Source organism: Saimiri boliviensis, chromosome 7 (genome assembly GCF_048565385.1).
Source record: "Saimiri boliviensis isolate mSaiBol1 chromosome 7, mSaiBol1.pri, whole genome shotgun sequence".
Lineage (NCBI taxonomy): Eukaryota > Metazoa > Chordata > Mammalia > Primates > Cebidae > Saimiri > Saimiri boliviensis.
Genome location: NC_133455.1, coordinates 11,615,636 through 11,635,669, shown reverse-complemented (window position 1 = coordinate 11,635,669; position 20,034 = coordinate 11,615,636). Strand labels below are relative to the sequence as shown.

General features: G+C 51.5%; 1 protein-coding gene across 9 annotated transcripts in view; it reads right to left on the bottom strand.

Moving 5' to 3' along the window:
* Positions 1 to 20,034, bottom strand: part of CAMKK2 (calcium/calmodulin dependent protein kinase kinase 2) — a 61,698-nt gene that overhangs the window by 4,140 nt on the left and 37,524 nt on the right. For 5 of the 9 annotated variants that reach the window (XM_074402147.1, XM_039472346.2, XM_039472347.2 and 2 more), the window contains exons 8-16: positions 15,938 to 15,959; positions 15,704 to 15,792; positions 13,246 to 13,445; positions 12,635 to 12,688; positions 10,218 to 10,291; positions 10,024 to 10,111; positions 8,491 to 8,619; positions 3,048 to 3,148; positions 2,479 to 2,521 (exon numbers count right to left, since the gene is read on the bottom strand). In XM_074402147.1, coding sequence (XP_074258248.1) covers positions 2,479 to 2,521; positions 3,048 to 3,148; positions 8,491 to 8,619; positions 10,024 to 10,111; positions 10,218 to 10,291; positions 12,635 to 12,688; positions 13,246 to 13,445; positions 15,704 to 15,792; positions 15,938 to 15,959 — 800 coding nt within the window. The remainder of the gene's footprint in view (positions 1 to 2,478; positions 2,522 to 3,047; positions 3,149 to 8,490; positions 8,620 to 10,023; positions 10,112 to 10,217; positions 10,292 to 12,634; positions 12,689 to 13,245; positions 13,446 to 15,703; positions 15,793 to 15,937; positions 15,960 to 20,034) is intronic. The other 4 variants (XM_074402149.1, XM_039472348.2, XM_039472349.2 and 1 more) reach the window with 3 other exon arrangements.

Sequence of the window (20,034 nt, the reverse complement as noted above, 5' to 3'; positions counted from 1 at the left end):
GGCCTTCAGTCTCCACCCTCGCAGCTGCCTATGGGTAGGGGCTGGGTCTTACTGTAGACGGCAGAGGGGACTCCAGTCCAAGACCCTCAGTGCCTGAATCAGCTGTCAGCTCCCATGACCAAGGCATCCCACCTGCTGGGGGCTGAGGGCAGGGGATCCCAGGTGAGGGAGGAAGGGGCGGTAGAGCCCTTTGAGCCAATCTCCGTCTGCTGCTGTCTTGCAATTTTGATCTCATTGAAAATAGGGCCGTGGTGACTCACGTCTGTAATCCCAGCACTCTGGGAGGCCGAGGCAGGTGGATCACCTGAGGTCAGAGTTTGAGACCAGTCTGGCCAACATGGCGAAACCCCGTCTCTACTTAAAAAAAAAAATACAAAAATTAGCCAGGCATGGTGGTGAGCACCTGTAATCCCGGCTACGCAGGAGGCTGAGGCAGGAGAATCACTTGAGCCTACGAGGCAGAGGCTGCAGTGAGCCGAAATCATGCCACTACACTCCAGCCTGGGCGACAGAGCAAGACCTTCTCTCAAAAAAGAAAACAGAAAAGAAACCGACAGCAGATTGGCACACTTGCTCCCAGACGGGCAGTAGCCCCAGCCTGGTGGCAGACCCTAAAACGGAGACTGATAGGAGGAAGGCCGAGGACAGGCCAACCCGCTGAGTTTCCACCCCATCGTCCCGTGAGGCTCACACCCAAGGCCAGGCTGCCCAGGCATCTGTCTGGGCACAAGGTGGGGGACTTCGTCCGCCTTCTGAGGTGCTGAAGACCGGCTCTGAGGGATGGCCATTTTCCCTGCTGTATGCTGGAGGGCAAGGTTTCTTTCAAAAGCATAAATAACTCCCAAACAGGTGTTCCTCCTAGATTACCACATAAGCCCTGACTCCCTACTCCCACGGGATGGGTGGCCAATCCATTGCGTCTCGTAAGCCAACTCCTGACACGTGTACGCCAATGTTCATAGCATCAGTCTGCATTCAAGAGCCAAAAGGTGGAGACAAGTCCATCCACAGGTGAATGGATGAACAAAGCGAGGTGTGTCCATACAATGGAATATTATTTGGCCACAAAAAGGCATGAAGCACTAATGCACATAAAGCATGGATGAACCTCGAAAACATGATGCTAAGTGAAAGAAGCCAGACACAAAAGGCCATGTAGTGTATGATGCCATTTATATGAAATGTCCGGGATAGGCAAATCCATAGAAAATTAAAAGGTGAGTGGTTGCTGGGGTGGGGGAGTTGGATGGGGACAGCTCAGGAGTGTAGGGTGTCTTCTTGGGCTGATGAAAATCTCCTAAAGTTGATGGTGGTGATGGCTGCAGAACTCTGACTGTATTAGAAAGCACTGAATTGTATACTTCCCATGGGTGAATGACATGGTATGTGAATTATACCTCAATAAAGCTATTTTCAAGAAACAGGGCCAGGCGCGGTGGCTCACGCCTGTAATCCCAGCACTTTGGGAGGCCAAGGTGGGTGAATCATGAGGTCAAGAGATCGAGACCATCCTGGCCAACATGGTGAAACCCCGTCTCTACTAAAAATACAAAAAATAGCTGGGAATGGTGGCACGTGCCTGTAGTCCCAGCTACTCGGGAAGCTGAGGCAGAAGAATCTCTTAAACCTGGGAGGCGGAGGTTGCAGTGAGCCGAGATCGCGCCACTGCACTCCAGCCTGGAAGACACAGGGCGACTCCATCTCAAAAAAAAAAAAGAAAGAAAGAAAGAAAGAAAAGAAAAAGAAAGAAAGAAAAAGAAGAGACTGTCTGGAGCGCCCACCGAATCAGGTGGCCACGACGGGCTCAGTGGGAAGGACAGTGGTGTCCGCGCCCACCATGGCACCTGCAGTAGCGGTGCCCAGCAGCTTCCCCCAGTCTCATAGGACACAAAGCCTCATCTGTCCTGGGAGGTTCTGGTCACCGGGCTGGGTATGTGTGTGAAGGAAGCGTGGCTGACAGCAAGAAGGTCTGCATCCCACTTGGGTGAGAGAATGCTTACATTACTTTGCAACAGGCAGGAAGGGGATTTATTTTCTAGGTCTAAACACATCAAAGAAAGAAGAGTGGAGGCCAGAGAGCCCTGAACGAAGAGCCACACAGTGCAGCATGCCTGACCTATGCTCTGACCATGCGGACTCGCTGGGGCACCCGTGGGCCCCATGACAAGAGCTTCAATGCCATTGACGTGCACTGAGAAGACATGGAGGCCACAGGGGTCTTCAGACCTGGGTGCATCCACAGGCATTCCAGCTGGAGCGCCATGCACCCGCAGCCCCAGCCTACATGCATGACTCACCATCGGGTCCAAGCCCCCGAGGCCCCTCGTTCTAGTACTGGGTCTAGAGGCCCGTGGTGAGCCTGGCCACAGCGGCCCAGGCTGGAAGAAACGTCTGCCTAGGTGGGGATGCCCCGTGCTCTGCAGCTGCCCCCACCCCCAGGCCCCAGCAGAGGCTATGGCACAGGCAGGCAGGCATTACCTTGAGCTCAGACAGGGGCTCACATTCCCTGGTTGTTTTTTTGCTGGAATCACCAGAGGGAGGGAAAAGGGACGTGAGAAGGGAAACTTGGAATCCATGGGATGCCCGTTCCCCCACCCCAGAGACACTCAGACCCCAAACACCAGCTTCAGAGAGCTGAAGCCAGGATGGTGTTGACAGCCGATGAGTGGACACCTCTCTGCCTGGACACACGGGGTCCTAAGTGAGACCACACTGCTCACTCACCCATCGCAGAGCCTCAACCTCCCCATCAGGCACTCACGCTCCCTGGCCCAGAAAAGCGCCTTCCTTCCGACTGCCCAGAGCACCCCCAACTACAGTGCAAGTCCCCAAGAAAGGTAAACTTCAGGTGGCTTAGCCGTCAGCAAAAGGGGGTGGGCTGAGCCCAGGAAGGGGTGCTGACTGCCCCGGTGCGCCAGGCGGCTTTCATCTGAGTTCAGATGGCACCACTTCAGAGAAGGCCTGTGCAGAGTGGGCTGGCCAGGGCTGCCCCAAGCTCGGCCTCCAGCCACCCACTCCCTCACCCAAGAAGGCAGGCGGCCACTCACGTGAGCAGGTTTCCAGGCGCTGACAACGAGCGCTCCTCCCGCCGGCTGCCCTCAAATGGGTTCCCAAAGGAGCGTTTCCGTATCATGGTCTTCACCAGGATCTGAAGAGGGAGAACAGAGGCAGTGGCACATGACTGCCTGGCAGGTAGGGGCGAATCCAGGCAACACTCTCCCTCTTCCTTCTCCCCAGCCCCTGCCAGCTCCCAGGGCTAGTGGCCTACAGCAGGCCTTTGAGAGAAACTGGCAATGTCCTTCCCACCTGGGTGCATGTGACAGAGCCATCCCTAAGTCTGCCTTGTTCCAAAACCTCCTGTGGCTCCCTGGCTGCCAACAAAATAAGGTCCCAACCCCCTGGTCTGACAGTCAAGGCTGGTCATCATCTAGTACCTGCCTCACCAACTCCCACAGGCCTGTCCTCCAGGAGAGTGGGCCTGCACCATCCCTCGGGCACACTGGCACCTCTGTCTCACGGAAGCCATGGCTGGATAGGCTCTCCAGGCCCCTCAGCCTGTCTCATCTTCAAGGCCAGGACTTTATTTTTGGTGAAAGCTGTTTATGACCACCCCATTGAGAAACTATTGCCTCCTCGGTATGATTCTGGGAGTCGGGCTGCTTTTTCAAAATTGAGACATACAAAAGTGAGTAACTCAGGAATGGAAAAACCAAACATCATTGTCTTCATATTTGTAAGCGGGAGTTAAGCTATGAGGACGCAAGGGTGTTAAGAATGACACAATGGACTTTGTGGACTTGGCGGGAAGGGTGGGAGGATGGGTGAGGGATAAAAGCCTGCACACTGAGTGCAGTGTATACTGTTCAGGTGGCGGGCGCACCAACATCTCAGAAATCACCACGAAAGTGCTTATCCACGTAATCAAACACCACCTGCTCCCAAAAACCTATTGAAATAGAGAAAAAAAAAATGCATGGGTTTGAAAAAAACAAAAATCAAAATATGATTCACATGACATAAACTTTTTTTTTTTTTTTTTTTTGAGGTGGAGTCTTGCTCTGTCACCCAGGCTGGAGTGCAGTGGTGCAATCTCAGCTCACCGCAACCTCCGCCTCCCAGGTTCAAGGGATTATCCTGCCTCAGCCTCCCAAGTAGCTGGGACTACAGGCACTTGCCACCACGCCCAACTGATTTTTGTACTTTTAGTAGAGACGGGGTTTTACCATATTGGCCAGTCTGGTCTTGAGCCCCTGACCTCAGGTGTTCCGCCTATCCCGGCCTCCAAAAGTGCTGGGATTACAGGCATGAGCCAACAGGCCTGGCTCCCACCATGGTAAAGTATATGATTCAATGGTTTTTAGTATATTCATAGTCCCACTATCTAATTTCAGAACATTTGTATTACCCCAAAAAGACACCCGACGCCTGTCAGCAAGGCATGCCCCACTCGCCCTTCCTCCAGCCCCTGGTGACCACTAAGCTCCCTGTCTGTGCATACTGACCCATCCGGGACGTTCCTATAGATGAAATCAGACCACCCGCGGCCTGTTGTGTCCGGCTTCTCTCACTCAGCGTCGTGCTCCTGAGTGCTGGAGCACAATCAGTGCTTCACTGCTTCCTATGGTCCAACAGTAACGCTCTGCACAGATGGACCACATTCAGCTTCTCCATTCATCTACCGATGGACGTGCATTCCTACCCTTTGGCTACTGTGAATAGCGCTGCTATGAACATTCATGCATGAATTTGGTATAGACATGTTACCCACACAACATGTCATTTCTCTTGGGCCCAGACGAGGAGAGGCATTTCTGGGTCACATGGTAATTCTATGTTGAACAACTTTAGGAAATATAAGACTGTCTCCTACAGCAGCCACGGCATTTTACATTCCCCCCAGCAACACACCGGGGTACCAGTTTCTCAGGGCACTGTGTCTTAGTCGGGGACGGGAGACATCCCAGAACGCTGAGGATGGCCAGGTCACAAGCTGGTGCGGTGTGAGAAGAAAAGCTTGGCCACCCTAGAAGGTGTTTCTGAGAGATGATGGGGGCTGGCCTCAGTGGCGGCCCAGCTCTGCCCATACTAAATACAGACCACATAGGCAGCCTGGCTGGGAAACAGCCCCCCAGCAACCCCCACCGAGAGAATACTCTGGGAAAAGGTGGGTCCTGCACCACACCCCTCAGCCACTGCTCAGCGCCTCTCCCAGGCCTCCTACTTTCCACTTCCCTCCCTCCGATCCCTTCCAAAACCCAGATCTGGTCCCCTCACTTCCTGACTCAGAATCCTCACCCAAAGGGGTCTGGAACTTGGCCTGTGGCCAGCCAGAGAGCCCCAGAAAGTTCTGGAGCAAGGGCATGAACAATCACCCTTGGTGATGCTCTTGGCTGCCATTTCCCATGAAGAGAATGGCCTGCGGACCCCGTAAGAGTCTCTGGGCTCCTCACTCCACCCCAACCGGGTGTGGTACCCCTTCAAGCTGTTTCAGGAATTCACTAAGCTTCTGACTTTTTAAGCATTTGCTGCTAACAAGAAAAATAAGTGTTTAAGAAACATTGAGGCCAGACACGGTGGCTCACGCCTGTAATCTCAGCTCTTTGGAAGGCTGAGGCAGGCGGATCACAAGGTCAGGAGTTCGAGAGCAGTCTGGCCAATATGGTGAAACCCTGTCTCTACTAAAAATACAAAAATTAGCCAGGAGTGGTGGCACGCGCCTGTAGTGCCAGCTACTCAGGAGGCTGAAGCCGGAGAATGGCTTGAACCCAGGAGGTGGAGGTTGCAGTGAGCCGAGATTGTGCCATTGCACTCCAGCCTGGGCGACAGAGGAAGACTGTCTAAAAAAAAAAAAAAAAAGTTTCTTTTTTAGACACATTGATTTACCAAAAGGTAGAAACACCCAAATGCCCATCAACTGAAGAACAGATAAACTCAAAGTGGTCTGTCCGTATGAAGGAACATGATTCAGCCATAAAAGGAATGAAACACTGATCCAGGCTACAACCGTGCCAGGCCCACAAGGCCACATAGTGTAGGATTCCACCGGAATACAGAAATCTATAGACACAAAGGGCAGGTGAGTCAGTGCCAGGGCTGGGCGGAGGGGAATGGAGGGTGACTGCTGACGGACGAGGGTGTAAAGTCATGAAAATGTTCAGAACTATGGAGGGGATACCTGCACACCACCGACAATGTCCCAAATGCCACTGACTTGTTTGCTTTAATTTTATGTGAATTCTACCTCAATTTAAGAGAAGGTGGGAGCTGGGTGTGGTGGCTCACGCCTGTAATCCCAGCACTTTGGGAAGCCGAGACAGGCAGATCACCTGAGCCGGCCTGACCAACATGGTGAAACCCCGTCTCTTCTAAAAATACAAAAATTAGCTGGGCATGATGATGGGTGCCTGTAATCCCAGCTACTCAGGAGGCTGTGGCAGGAGAATTGCTTGAACCCAGGAGGCGGAGGTTGCAGTGAGCCAAGATCGTGTCATTGCACTCCAGCCTGGGCGACAGAGGACTCCATCTCAAAAAAAAAAAAAAAAAAAAGAAAGAAAAAGAAAGAAAAGAAAAAAAGCAGCACCGACTTTGGGAATGAAGGCCTCTTCCCCTGCTGAGGTTCCTACCTACAGTCACCGGGACATGCCAGCCCCTCTTTCCTCTGAACCTGGGCAGGGGTCACTTCCCTAAGTGAGCCAGCCCTGTCACCTCCCCTGCGGCCTTGTCAACCCAGGGCAGGAACTCCTCCTCTGTGAAGCCCCCAGCCCTTGCACCTCTGATCGTACCAGAGGCTGATTCTCCCCAGGTCCAGCTTTCTCATAAGGCCAGGAGCTCCACCCCCCGACGCCCGAGAGCTGGCACTGGGCCATGCTCATCTTTGACACCTGTGCCTGGCACATGCTGCTGCTCCGTTTCCTGAATGGTGAACACATGGAGGGGGCCTGCACCTTGCAATCCTGTTCCAAGTGAGACCCTTTCCCACTATCTACTTGCCCATCCCTGCTCCAGCTGCCGTGGTTCGAACCCATGGCTCTTGGAGTAAAGATATCAAATTTTGCCGCACCCTCCCCTCCACTTCCTTGCCCTGCTTCAGTGGCCTTGCCCAGGTGTGTTAGCCCCTTCCACCCTCTCTCGGTGGCGTTAATGCCCTACCACCTTTCGGTGTCTATCCACTTCTTCCAGGTGGGGCCAAGTGTCCCTCCATTAGGGGCGTGTCTTGCCCTGTACATACATTTGCTGGTTTGACCAGCATCTGCCTCGCAAGCATGGCAGAGGCCATGGGGGTTTTGCTCATCACCCAGCCCCTGCTCCCAGCCTGGTGTTCCACAAATGTTTCCAGAATAATGAATGCCTACTCCACACCTCCAGGGTCAGACGCTTTCTCCCAAGAACCTGCAGCTGAGAGCTGGGGAGGAAAGAGAGGGCAACTAATTCAGGACTGGAACATCCCAAGCCTGGAACAGAGTAACCCACAGTGGGTGCAGAGTCCGAAGCCAGCTGCCTCCCCATCTACAGGCGCAGGGGGTGGGTGGGTGGCTGAGGAAGGGTGCGTGGGTGTGAGTGAGTCTTCAGCAGCGACGGTCATGCGCAGCCCCGGGGGGGAGTGGAGGAAGATGTGGATGGATGCCCCAGCCAGGGCTCAGCTTTGGAAGGAGGAGAGAGCAAGTGTGTGGGGAAGAAGAGAGGAGAAGTGCAAAGCTGGAGGAGAGAAGCAGCAACCGGGCCCCTACAGGGCTAGTCTCTCACAGCTGGACCTTCTGTGCCTTTGCAGTCAGTCTCATGGGTCCCTCCCAGAGCCACCAGTGCTGGCCAACTGCAACCAGGCCTTTCGAAGTGGCTATGGTAGGACAACCTGTTGGTCTCTGTCCCCAGGCCTGCTGCCTAGAGCCTGGACCCCCAGGACTCCTGGCCTCCCTCTTGGAGCTAGCTGCCCTCCTGGACAGGGACTTGGTCATTGGAAATTCCCAGAGCCTCCCAGGTTAGGCCTGAGGACTCGACATTCTGGCTTCTTCCTGGGTCAGGATCCAAATAAAACGGGACCTGGTGGCTCCTAAGCAAAATCCCACCCTCAGGAGACGGGCAGAACTTTCCTGGTGGCTGCCCACACAGCAGGCGTGAGATGTGCTACCCCATCCACCCTGGAGCCTGAAAGTCCAGTCAGGTGGGACTCCTGGCTTAGCGACCTCAGCCCCGGCTCCCAGCCCTTGCTCCTGCCTGGCACTTCTAGTTACTCTCCCCTGATAAGCTCTGAAAGCAGGAATTCCAGAAGGAGAAACTGCCCCCTCCCTATGGTAACATGGAACCTGGCTCAGAAGATGCAGGGGTCACCTGGCCTGATGTGTGACTGAGGCCCAGAGGCCAGCAGCTGTGGGTTAGGGGCGGCCCCCAGCCATCTCCTGACTCCCAGGCACCCGCCTGTGTCCTGCCTGTCCTGGCCAGGCCCCACCTCAGGCTCCTGGGTCCCTGCTCTGGTCAGGGGTCCGGCTGCCTTACCACGGTCGCCAGGCTGGGAATATGTTTGACTGAGTTCTCGACCTCCTCTTCGGTCACTTCGACCAGCGTGCAGTTCTCGTCCTCCGACGGCAACGGCTCCGCCCCGTGCCTCGTGACCCAGGGGTGCAGCTTCAATGAACAACAGGAGGGGTGAGGGGCGGGCGCGGCTGGCTCCCTGAGGGCCCTGCCAGCGAGCGGAGACACGAGGGCATGCAGGAGGGAGAGGCGAGGGCCTGTGGTCGGGCATGCAAGACAGCTGGCGAGCAGAGGGCGGGGGTGAAGACGGAGAGACAGGACAGGAGGAGCTTCGAGGCTGACATGGGAGAAGGCGATTCTCCATCCCGCCCCAGGTCTTGGCCGAAGTGGCTAGAATTTGGCATCTGCCTTGCCTGGCTGCCAAGGAGCCTCCATCGTGCCTCAGCCACAGTTCCTGACGCCGGGGAGGTTCGGCACACAGCAGGCGGCATTATCCCCACCTCACAGCAGGGGAGGCAGACACTGGCGGGCACAGCGAGACCAGCCGGCAGGACACCATCGGGAGAGGACCCACCAGGGGTCTGCCCCTTGGGTCCAAGCCCTAAACCTAAAATCACTTTCTGGGCTGCCTCCTGTTAAGACACCTTCAAACGCTGGTTAGCTAGGTGCCTAGAAGGTCCCCAGGCAAATCTCTAGATTTCTTTTTCTTTTTGTGAGATGGAGTCTTGCTCTGTTGCCCAAGCTGGAGTGCAGTGGTATGATCTCGGCTCACTGCAGCCTCTGCCTCCTGGGTGCAAGCAATTCTCCTTCAGCCTCCCAAAGAGCTGGGATTATAGGTGACCACCACCACACTTGGCTAATTTTTGTATTTTTTAGTAGAGATGGGTTTCACCATGTTGACCAGGCTGGTCTCAAACTCCTGACCTCAAGTGATCCACCCGACTCAGCCTCCCACAGTGCTGGGATTACAGGTGTGAGCCACTGTGCCCGGCCTATCTCTAGATTTCTTTTTTTTCTTTTTCATTCTTTTTTTCTTTTTCTTTTTCTTTTCTTTGCTCTAGATTTCTTAAAGGGCCAGATGTATGCGTGTGGCATTAGTGGGGATGTGCTGGGGAGGACACTTCCCTAAAAGTGCTTTCTGCAAGAGGGTGGACTTCGGCAGGCTGGGGAGGTGGAATAGCTCACTAATTTCCTCCTGTCCTCACTGCAGTTTTTCAAAGGGACTGTCCTTTGTTAAGGATCCGAGTTCCGGCAACAGGGAGTGGAGCACGGGCCCCAGGTTGGCCAGCGGCGGGTGGATCCCATTGGCCCACACCAATCGGAGCAAGTGCAGGCTGGCCGGTCACAGATCCCACTCCAAAAGCACAGTGCACACGACGCCCACATCTTCTTCCCCACCCCTCAACAGAGCCCCCAGCAGCTCAGAGGCCCCCGGGGCCTGGGAGAACAGCAGTGCCAAGGAGGGTGTGGTGCTGTGGACACAAGGGTGTGGGGCCTGGCTGAGGCAGAGCTGAGCCAAACAGTTCCAAGCACAGGCACTGGCTGAGCCAAGGGTACCTTGATTTCCGGCACCACGATCCTCGACTCAGGGTTCTTGTCCAGCATACGGGTGATCAGGTCTTTCAAGTCCTCAGCTATATCTGGCCTGTGGATGGAGACATGTCAGGGTGGGAGACACATCAGGTGTGGGAGACACAGGACTGCCAGGAACTCGAACCGGGAAGTGACGCAGGATGGCGGGAGATACTCACTGGTCTGGAAATTCCAGGGCCTGACTCTTGATCTTACTGTGTAAACACATGATCCGCTCGTCCATGAATGGGCACTGTGAAGAGACCAGGGACAGAGTGACGGTCCACGGCGGCCACCAGTGCTGTGCCACTCCACATAGGACACAACTGAGAAACCAACAATTGCGGCCCAGGCTGGGGAGTAGACAGTTCCCATTCTCCCCGAGAATGGCGCAGACACAGGGGTGTGGGGCCCCACTGAGGCTGGGCAGAGCCAGGAATGCCCAGGAGTGTCCTTCTCAAAGGGCTAGAGCCTTTCCCAAGCACACTGCAGCCTCCCTCTGTAGCTGGGCCTCAGCACACTGCTCATCACCCTCTTGCCAGGTGAGCAACAGAAACACCAGAAAAAAACAGAAGCTTCGAAGCAGCAGCAGCAGCAACACTGACATGCAAGGGTGTAGCCTGGACCACGCCGCGCCCCACTCTGGGATTTTCATTCACTGTTCCCCCTCCCTGCAATGTTCTTCCCACCAATATCTACATGGCTTGGTCTCTCCCACCATGCAGGTATTTGACGAAAGCTCGCCATCTCAGGGAGACCTTCTGCACCTCTGTCTCAAACAGACAACCACCAATGCCACTGCTGCCCACACTGTCCCATCGTAGACTTATCCCTGATGTTATCGTACAGATTTGTCTATTGGTTTATTTTTGTTTGTTGGCTTTTTTTTTTTTTTTTTGAGATGGAGTTTCACTCTTGTTACTCAGGCTGGAGTGCAATGGCGCGATCTCGGCTCACTGCAACCTCCACCTCCCGGATTCAAGCAATTCTCCTGCCTCAGCCTCCCGAGTAGCTGGAACTATAGGCATTCGCCACCACACCCAGCTAATTATTGTATTTTAGTAGAGACGGGGTTTCACTATGTTGGCCCGGATGGTCTCGATCTCTTGACCTCGTGATCCACCCACCTTGGCCTCCTAAAGTGCTCGAATTACAGGCGTGAGCCACTGCACCCAGTCTTGTTTATTGTTTAACTCCTCCCACGGGAATGTCAGCTCCAAGAAAGCAGAGATTTCTGTCTGTCTTGCTCACTGCAAACTCTCGCATGCCTAAAAGCATTCCTGGCACAAAGTAAGGGCTCAAGAAATATCTGCTGAATTAATGGACACTTGAATTATTTCTGTCAATCCTCTCAGAAGTCATCAGAAATCATAAGGAGCATTCTCATTTTACAGAAGAGAAAAACAGAAGTTCAGAGAAATAACGTGTCCCAGGAAGTACAAAGAGTGATGTAAGCCTAGATTCAGCTAACTCTGAAGCCTATTTCTGCACCACCTTCTGGGTGACAAATCGAAGCTTTCACCCAGCCGAGGGCCTGACTCAAGAGGAGCTCAGTTATGTGTGCTGGAAAAGGAAGCTTTACATGGGGCACTAAAATGGTGGAAAAAGTGGCAGAGAGGTACCTGAACCACCCCTGTCTAAGGAAAATGATTTCATTAAGAGCAGTGACTTGAGCTCTAGCTAATCACTGCCTCCTAAAGCGTTTGGAAGGAAGAGCAGAGACGGTGGTAACTTACTCTGAAATACATTAAGAAACCAGATGGACTGAGGGATGGGTAAGGTAATGAACAGACAAGCACAGAAAAAGGTTAACAGTAGAATCCAGGTGGTGGGTATGCGGGTGTTCACTGCACAACTCTGCCAACTTCACTGTATGATTGAAAAATCTTCTCATCAAATATTGAGAGGCAATCATTATAAACTCCATTATTTCTTCCTAAGTTTCTTAAGCTTTCCTGAACAAGAACACAAGCTCAGGAAAGCGAAAAATCTACATTTTTATTGCTCACATAATCAAACTGAACTTCAGAGTTAAAAGGAGAAGGCCAGGTGCAGTGGCTCACACCTGTAATCCCAAATCCCAGCACTCTCGGAGGCCGAGGTGGGCGGATCACTTGAGGTCAGGAGTTTCATACCAGCCTGGCCAACATGGCAAAAAGCCGTCTCTACAAAAATACAAAAATTAGCTGGGCGTGGTGGCTGGCACCTGTAGACTCAGCTACTTGGGAGGCTGAGGCAGGAGAATCACTTGAACCCAGGAGGTGGCGGTTGCAGTGAGCCAAGATCACACCACTGCACTCCAACCTGGGTAACAGAGCAAGACTCCATCTCAAAAAAAAAAAAAAAAAAAAAAATATATATATATATTGAGATATGGAGTACAATGGTGTGATCTCGGCTCACTGCAACCTACACCTCCCGGGTTCAAGCAATTCTCCTGCCTCGGCTTCCCGAGTAGCTGGGATTACAGGCGTGGGCCAATATGTCCAGCCTAAAATAACTCTTACATAAGTAAGTATGGTCTCCCCACAAGGATGACTATCAGCCCAGGGGCCACCCAGCAGCACTAAGGGGACGGGACACCCTACCCTCTTACCTGGCCAAAGACAAAGCAGTAGAGTGTCACACCCATGGCCCAAACATCCAGTGCCTGCAAGAAAAAGAGAGCTTAGTGTGAGGGCACAAGGGGCAGTCCAGTATCCAATCTTCCAGCTTTCCTTTGGGGAACCACCTCTTGACTCTCAGCCCTTGGAGCTGGGGCGGGACCAATCCTGTCTCCTAGGCTCTGGCACAGGCACAGATCCAGGCCAGGCCAATGAGGGACCCAGTACCCCCAGCCACAGCAACTGGTTGAAGCATTGACACATGACCCATGTTGGGCCAACCAGAGCCAACCCCAGGGTTATTGCAGGAGCTAGTCAGAGAGAGGAACACTATTGCCACTGAGGTTGGCAAACGACTGAAAGTAACCTGGACCCTTGGTGCCTGACCTAGCTGTAGAGGAAACCAAATAAGGAAAACAACTGAAAGATGGAGAGAGATGGTTTCAGTCTGAGTCCCTGGATCTAGCCAAGCCTGAAGCCTACGCCTCAGTATCACGATCCAGTGGATTCACTGTTTAAGCCTGGGTGAGTTGGATTTTTGCTGCTCAAAACCCAAAAGACTAACACAGGTAGAACCCTGTGCCTGAGGCAAGCCCAAGCTCACCTTCCCAGAGAAGATCTTGCGGGTCTCAGAGAGCGACTCGGGCGCCATGAAGGCGGGCGTGCCCACGGTGTTGGAGAGGAGAGCGTCGCTGCCCTTGAACTCATTGCTCACGCCAAAGTCGGCAATCTTGATGTGCCCATCTTCTCCGACCAGGAGGTTGGAAGGTTTGATATCACGATGGATGATCTTCTGGTAGTGTACTGGGGAGAGGTGGATAGCAGGTGGGAAAGGAAAACCCCGTGAGGACCTCTGTGTGGCCACACGGCCTGGAGGCACAAGCATGGCGCCCTCTGGTGCCTTGTCTCCCACAGACAGGCCTTTTCCAACCTCCCCCTCCCCAAACCCGCTGAGCACTCGCATGCTCTAAAAGATGAGGGGAAAAGAGTATCTTCAAGGAAGTACCAGCTCACCATCGCCCCACCTTTTCTCAACAATGAACATGAAACTGCCAATAGCAGTTCGTAATCGCCTGTTATTAAGGCACAGGTGAAAGTGCATGGGAAGTTTTCGCTGGGCTTGGCTCCCAGCTCTGGGTGAGACTGACGGTGAAACATAGTTTCATTTACCAACAGCCAACACTCAGCTGATTTACCAAACCGACAATGACCTGAGCAGGCCGATTTAAAATGTGAACCATACAGCCGAACTGGGGGCTTGGTTAACTCTTCCTGGCTATCGGCCCATGGCACAGGACAATTCTACAGCCTGGAAGACCCAACTGCCATGAAGATGACTTCTGTAAAAGCAGCAGCAGCTCCCTCTGCAGAGCACCAAGGGGCTTAGCCCTGCATTAGGTGTTTCACATTCACATTTTACATTTAATTAAACCTCCAACCATCCTATGTGACAGGCAGGGGTAAGAGCTAACATGATGGCTGGGCGCAGTGGCTCACACCTGTACTCCCAGAACTTTGGGTGGCCAAGGCAGTAGATGACCTCAGGTCAGGAGTTCAAGACCAGCCTGGCCAACATGGCAAAACCGCATCTCTACTAAAAATACAAAAATTAGCTGGGCGTGGTGGCGGGTGCATGTAATCCCAGCTATTTTGGAGGCGGAGGCACAAGAACCACTTCAACCCAGGAAGCAGAGGTTGCAGTGAGCTGAGATCACGCCACTGCACTCCAGCCTGGGCAACAGGCAAGAATCTCAAAAAAAAAAAAAAAAAAAAAAATAGCTAAGATGTTTAATAAGCAGAAACAGAAAAGACACCCGCCAATCAAACCACTGATGTGTACTAGCTGATCTCTCAGCCCTGGTGAGAGATACGTTATCCCCATTTTACAGATGAGGAAACTAAGGTTCCAGGAAGTTAACAGGACCCTCATCCCAGGGTGGCTGGAAGGAGTAAGAAACAAAAAAAGTAGAGCCCCAAACAGTGCCTGGTGCACACAGAAAGTGCTAAATAAATAGTCACTATTGCTACCGCTCTTCATTTTTCCGAGTGGCAGGAAGAAGGGTTTTGGCTTGCCTGGGCCATGGCCCTAGGGTGGCTCTCCACAGCTGGCCCTGATTCTTCATCTCACACAATTTTGCTTCCTGTTGTGATGGTTAATACTGAGTGTCAACTTGATTGGACTGAAGGATACAAAGTACGAATCCTGGGTGTGTCTGTGTGGGTGGTGCCAAAGGAAATTAACATTTGAGTCAGTGGGCTGAGAAAGGCAGGCCACCCTTAATCTGCTGGGCACAATCTAATCAGCTGCCGGCAAATATAAAGCAGGCAGAAAAAAACGCAAAAGGTGAGGCAGGCCTAGCCCCAACAGCCGGCATCTCTCTCCCGTGCTGGATGCTTCCTGCCCTCGAACATCGGGCTCCAAGATCTTCAGTTTTGAGAGTCAGAGGGGCTCTCCTTGCTCCTCAAGCTTGCAGACAGCGAATTGTGGGACCTTGTGATCCTGTAAGTTAGTACTTAATAAACTCCCCTTAGCCAGGAGTGATGGCTCATACCTATAATCCCAGCACTTTGAGAGGCTGAGGCAGACGCATCACCTGAGATCGGGAGTTCGAGACCAGCTAACCAACATGGAGAAACCCCATCTCTACTAAAAATACAAACAAAAAACATAGCCGGGCATGGTGGCGCACACCCATAATCCCAGCTACTCAGGAGGCTGAGGCAGGAAAATCACTTGAACCCAGGAGGCAGAGGTTGCAGTGAGCGAGATGATGCCATCGCACTCCAGCCTGGGCAACAAGAGCGAAACTCTGTCTCAAAAAATAATAATAATTAATAATAAATTTAAAAAATAAACTCTTCTGTGTGTGTGTGTGTGTGTGTGTGTGTGTGTGTGTGTGTGTGTATCCATATCCTATTAGTTCTGTCTCTCTAGAGAACCCCCGTCCACCCACCCACCTCCTTGTGCTCCAGGAAGAAAAGAAGACAGTTTCCATTTTGCACCCACAGCTCGTAACGCTAACTACCCGCCGGCTGAGAGTCCTCCCACAGGCCCTGCTTACAGTACTCGATGCCTTTGATCAGATCCTGGAAGTAGAAACGGGCCTGGTCTTCAGAAAGTGGTTTGAGGGTGGGCACTTCCATCACGGGCCTGAAAGGTCGACACACGCGTGAAACACAAACCAGATCCGCCCGGCCCTGGCCCTCTCTCACCAGCAGAGCCCAGTGGCACCTCACTCAGCTACGCAGCTGGTAAAGCTCCTCGCATCACCCGTGCCGGGAGCTGAGACACTCACCCTTGGTTGACCAGTTCGAACACTATAAGGAAGAAAAGGGAGTGAACTGTTACATGGGAAAATGAACATCCATCTCCCTGTCCTCCCCACCTCCCAACCACCTCCAGGAACACCGAGAAAGACAGAAACTACTATTAGAGCTGGGGAGAAGAACAGTCCACTGAACGAAGCTGGCCAAGGTCCTGCTTTGCTAAATTTCCATCAGAAGGCAAAGAACCAGGGATTTCTGACATCCCTAGCTCCAGTTTGGCTTGGATTCTAGCACTCAGATTGGCCCAGGATTCACTAATCAAAGAAAACAAGGCAGGAGCTGGGCACGGTGGCTCACGCCAGTGTAATCTCAGCACTTTGGGAGCCAAGGCAGGCAGATCACCTGAGGTAAGGAGTTCGAGACCAGCCTGGCAAACATGGCACAACCCCATCTCTACTAAAAATATAAAAATCAGCCAGGCATGGTGGCAGGTGCCTGTAGTCTCAGCTACCTGGGAAGCTGAGGCATAAGAATCACTTGAAACTGGGCGGGAGAGGTTACAGTGAGCCGAGATCATACCACTGCACTCCAGCCTGGGCAACAGAGCAAGATTCTGTCTCAAAAAAAAAAAAAATTGAGATCGAAATTTGCATCACATAAAACTATTCATTTTAAAAGTATGTAATTGAGTGGCATTTAGTGTATTCACAATGTTATGCAATCATCACTACTTCCAGAACTTTCTCATCACCTCATAAGGAAACCTCGTCCCATTAGCAGTGGTCACTCCCCATTCTTCCCTCCCTCAAGCACCTGGCCACCTCTAACGTGTTTCCTGTCTCTATAGATCTGCCGGTTCTGGACATGTCATGTAAACAGAACTGTACACTACGTGGCCTTTTGTGTCTGGCTGCTTTCACTTAGCATCATGTTTTTGAGGTTCATCCACACTGGAGCATGGATCGGTGCTTCATTCCTTTTAATGGCTGAATAATATTCCATCGTATGGATAGACCACATTTTCTTTGTCCATTCATCTGTTGAGGGCATATGGTCTGTTTCTACTTTTTGGCTATTGTAAATAGTGCTGCAGTGAACATTCGTGTACACGCATTTGTGTGTATATCTGTTTTCGGTTCTTTTGGGTATATACCTAGGAGTGGAATTGCTGGGTCACATGGTATAGTTAATTTGATTCTGCTACAATAAGCATAACTGGGAATACAAGGCTGTACTTTAGGAAGAAAAAAAAATAAAAAGAGCACAGTAGATTTCAAAACCAGTGAATGACTTCCGGGTTGATTATTATCTGGAGTCGTACACTCATAATGAGATGAGCATGTAATAGAAACCAAAGGGGATATCCCATTTTCCATGATGTAAGAATGCATTGCATGCCGGTATCAAAACGCCTCATGTACCCTATAACTATATCCACCTACCATGTCCCCATAAAAATTTAAAAAAAAAATTTTTTTTTGAGATCGAGTCTTGCTTTGTTGCCCAGGCTGGAGTGCAGTGGCACGATCTTTGCTCACTGCAACCTCTGCTTCCTGGGTTCAAGCAATTCTCCTGCCTCAGGCTCCCAAGTAGCTGGGACTACAGGTGCCCACCACCACACCTGGCTAATTTTCATATTTTTAGTAGAGACAGGGTTTCATCATATTGGTCAGGCTGGTCTCAAATTCCTGACCTCAGGTGATCCACCCAGCTTGGCCTCCCAAAGTGCTGGGATTACAGGCAATTTTTTTTTTTTAAATGAAACCAAAGAGTTGTTTCAAAGCTCTCCAAGGCCTGAGGAGGCCAAGGGGAGCCGGGAAGCTACTCAGACAAAAAGAAGACTTAAAGATTCTGATCAGGAAAGAACTGAACTCTCCCAGACCTTCCCTGTCTTCACAGCATCAACCACTGTGAGTTAGGGCAGATTGGCCATGGCCTCAGGCTGCAGTTAAAAGCAAAAGTAATGCGAAGGTGCAGCTTCTCCAGACAACCCAGTGCTAGCCCCCTCAGCTTTGGCCTTTTCTGCTATTTAAGTCTTAACTTGCAAGCTTCATGAATTTCTGCACCATCCTCCCACCCACCCAAGCACCATAAATCAGGTGGCATGAGGGAGGGTGGCCTGTTGAAACAGGTTTATTTTCAGTCACTGACAGTTCAACCACTTTTGGGGCTGAACAGTGGGTGGGAATTTTTTAACCTCCAGAAATAGAGATCGAGTTTTCCACCTTTTTTTTTTCTTTTTTCTTTTTTCTTTTCTTTTTTTTTTTTTTTTGAGACAGAGTCTTCTCAGTTGCCCAGGCTGGAGTATAATGGCACAATCTCAACTCACTGCAACCTCTACTTCCCAGGTTCAAGTGATTCTCCTGCCTCAGCCTCCCAAGTAGCTGGGATTACAGGCATGTGCCACCACACCTGGCTAACTTTGTGTTTTTAGTATAGACGGAGCTTCACCATGTTGGTCAGGCTGGTCTTGAACTCCTAACCTCAGATGATCCTTCCGCCTTGGCCTCTCAAAGTGGTGGGATTACAGGCATGAACCACCATGCCCAGCCCACTCCCTTTTTTTTTTTCAATTGAGACAGGGTCTTGCTCTGTCACCCAGGCTGGAGTGCAGTGGCACAATCGTAGCTCATTACAGCCTCAAACTCCTGGCCTCAAGTGAGCCTCCCAACTCAGCCTCCCAAAGTGCTGGGGTTACAGGCATGAGCCACCGCACCTGAAATGAGTTTTCTGCTCTTTGCATGTCAGGCCTATGGCTGCAGAGCCTTCCTGACACCTACTACCTGGCCTTGTGCACTGCCCTGTCTGTCTCAGGCTCACATGGCTGTGGCTGGAAAGTAAAATATAACTGTGTCAGGATTTTCAAAACCACTGGAATCACATATCCCAAATTAGCATGGCTCCTTTCTGCAACTGCCACCTTGAGTAGTGAAAAACTATGTGCAGCTGCCCAGCTCAAGCAGATCAGGAAACTCCTCTTAGAGGCTTGGGCCATGTTCTTCTTATACTCATTCCACCCCTCAACCCAACCCCTGCCAATGGCTTCCATCACCCTCAGAATCAAAGCCAAATTTTTAATTTTTTTTTTTTAGGCAGTCTCACTTTGTTGCCCAGGCTGGAGTGCAGTGGCACCATCTCAGCTCACTGCAACCTCCACCTCCCAGGTTCAAATGATTCTGGTGCCTCAGCCTCCAAGTAGCTGAGATTACAGGTGCACACCACCACGTCCAGCTAATTTTTGTATTTTTAGTAGAGATGGGGTTTCGCCACGCTGCCCAGGCTGGTCTCAAACTCCTGAGCTTAGGTGATCCACCCGCCTCGGCTTCCCAAAGTGCTGGGTTTACAGATGTGAGCCACCGCGCCCGACCCAACTTCTTTACAAATGTTGTAAAATACCCTCTGCCACCTGGTCCCTACTGTTCTGCCCAAATGTCACCTCGGTGAGACAGTCCCTGCGGAGCCACTGTATTTCTCCATCCCGCAACCCAAAACCCACGGCCCCTCATGCCCTGCTCGGGGTTTCTGTTTTGTTATGGTGGTATCGCTTTCGAACCCCGTGCATCATGCTCAGGTGTGCTCCCTGAGGACAGGAGGTTTTGAATGTTGTCCCTGATTAACCTAAAGCAGCTCTGACAAATTGTAACTTCTATTGAATGAACAAAGGCATGCCTCAGAAACAGCTCAAAGCCATTCTGAACTGGATCTCGGGTCCCAATTGAGAGAATTCTGCTAAGAATGCCATGCTGGAACAAAATGACTTTTGACAGATCGCGATTTCTACAGCATCTCCCAAATTTCATTGATTTGCCCACTATGTTGATCATTTGGCCATACCTAGATGCCACATAAATTCTTTAATGTTTTTCTTTAAATTGACTGTTTTTAATTTTTCAGCCTTGTCCTAGATGATAATATCCATGAAATCAGGAGTTTGGGATGCTGGTTATAGATTTTCCTATACAATGTTAAATCAAATCTAAACATTTTTTTCTACATTTTTTTCTATATTCCACCTAAAACAGTGCCCCCCATATAAGAGGTGGTCAATAAATATATGCTTTGGGAGGCAGGAGGATCTCTTGAGCCCAGGCATTTGAGACCAGGCTGAACAACATAGTAAGATTCT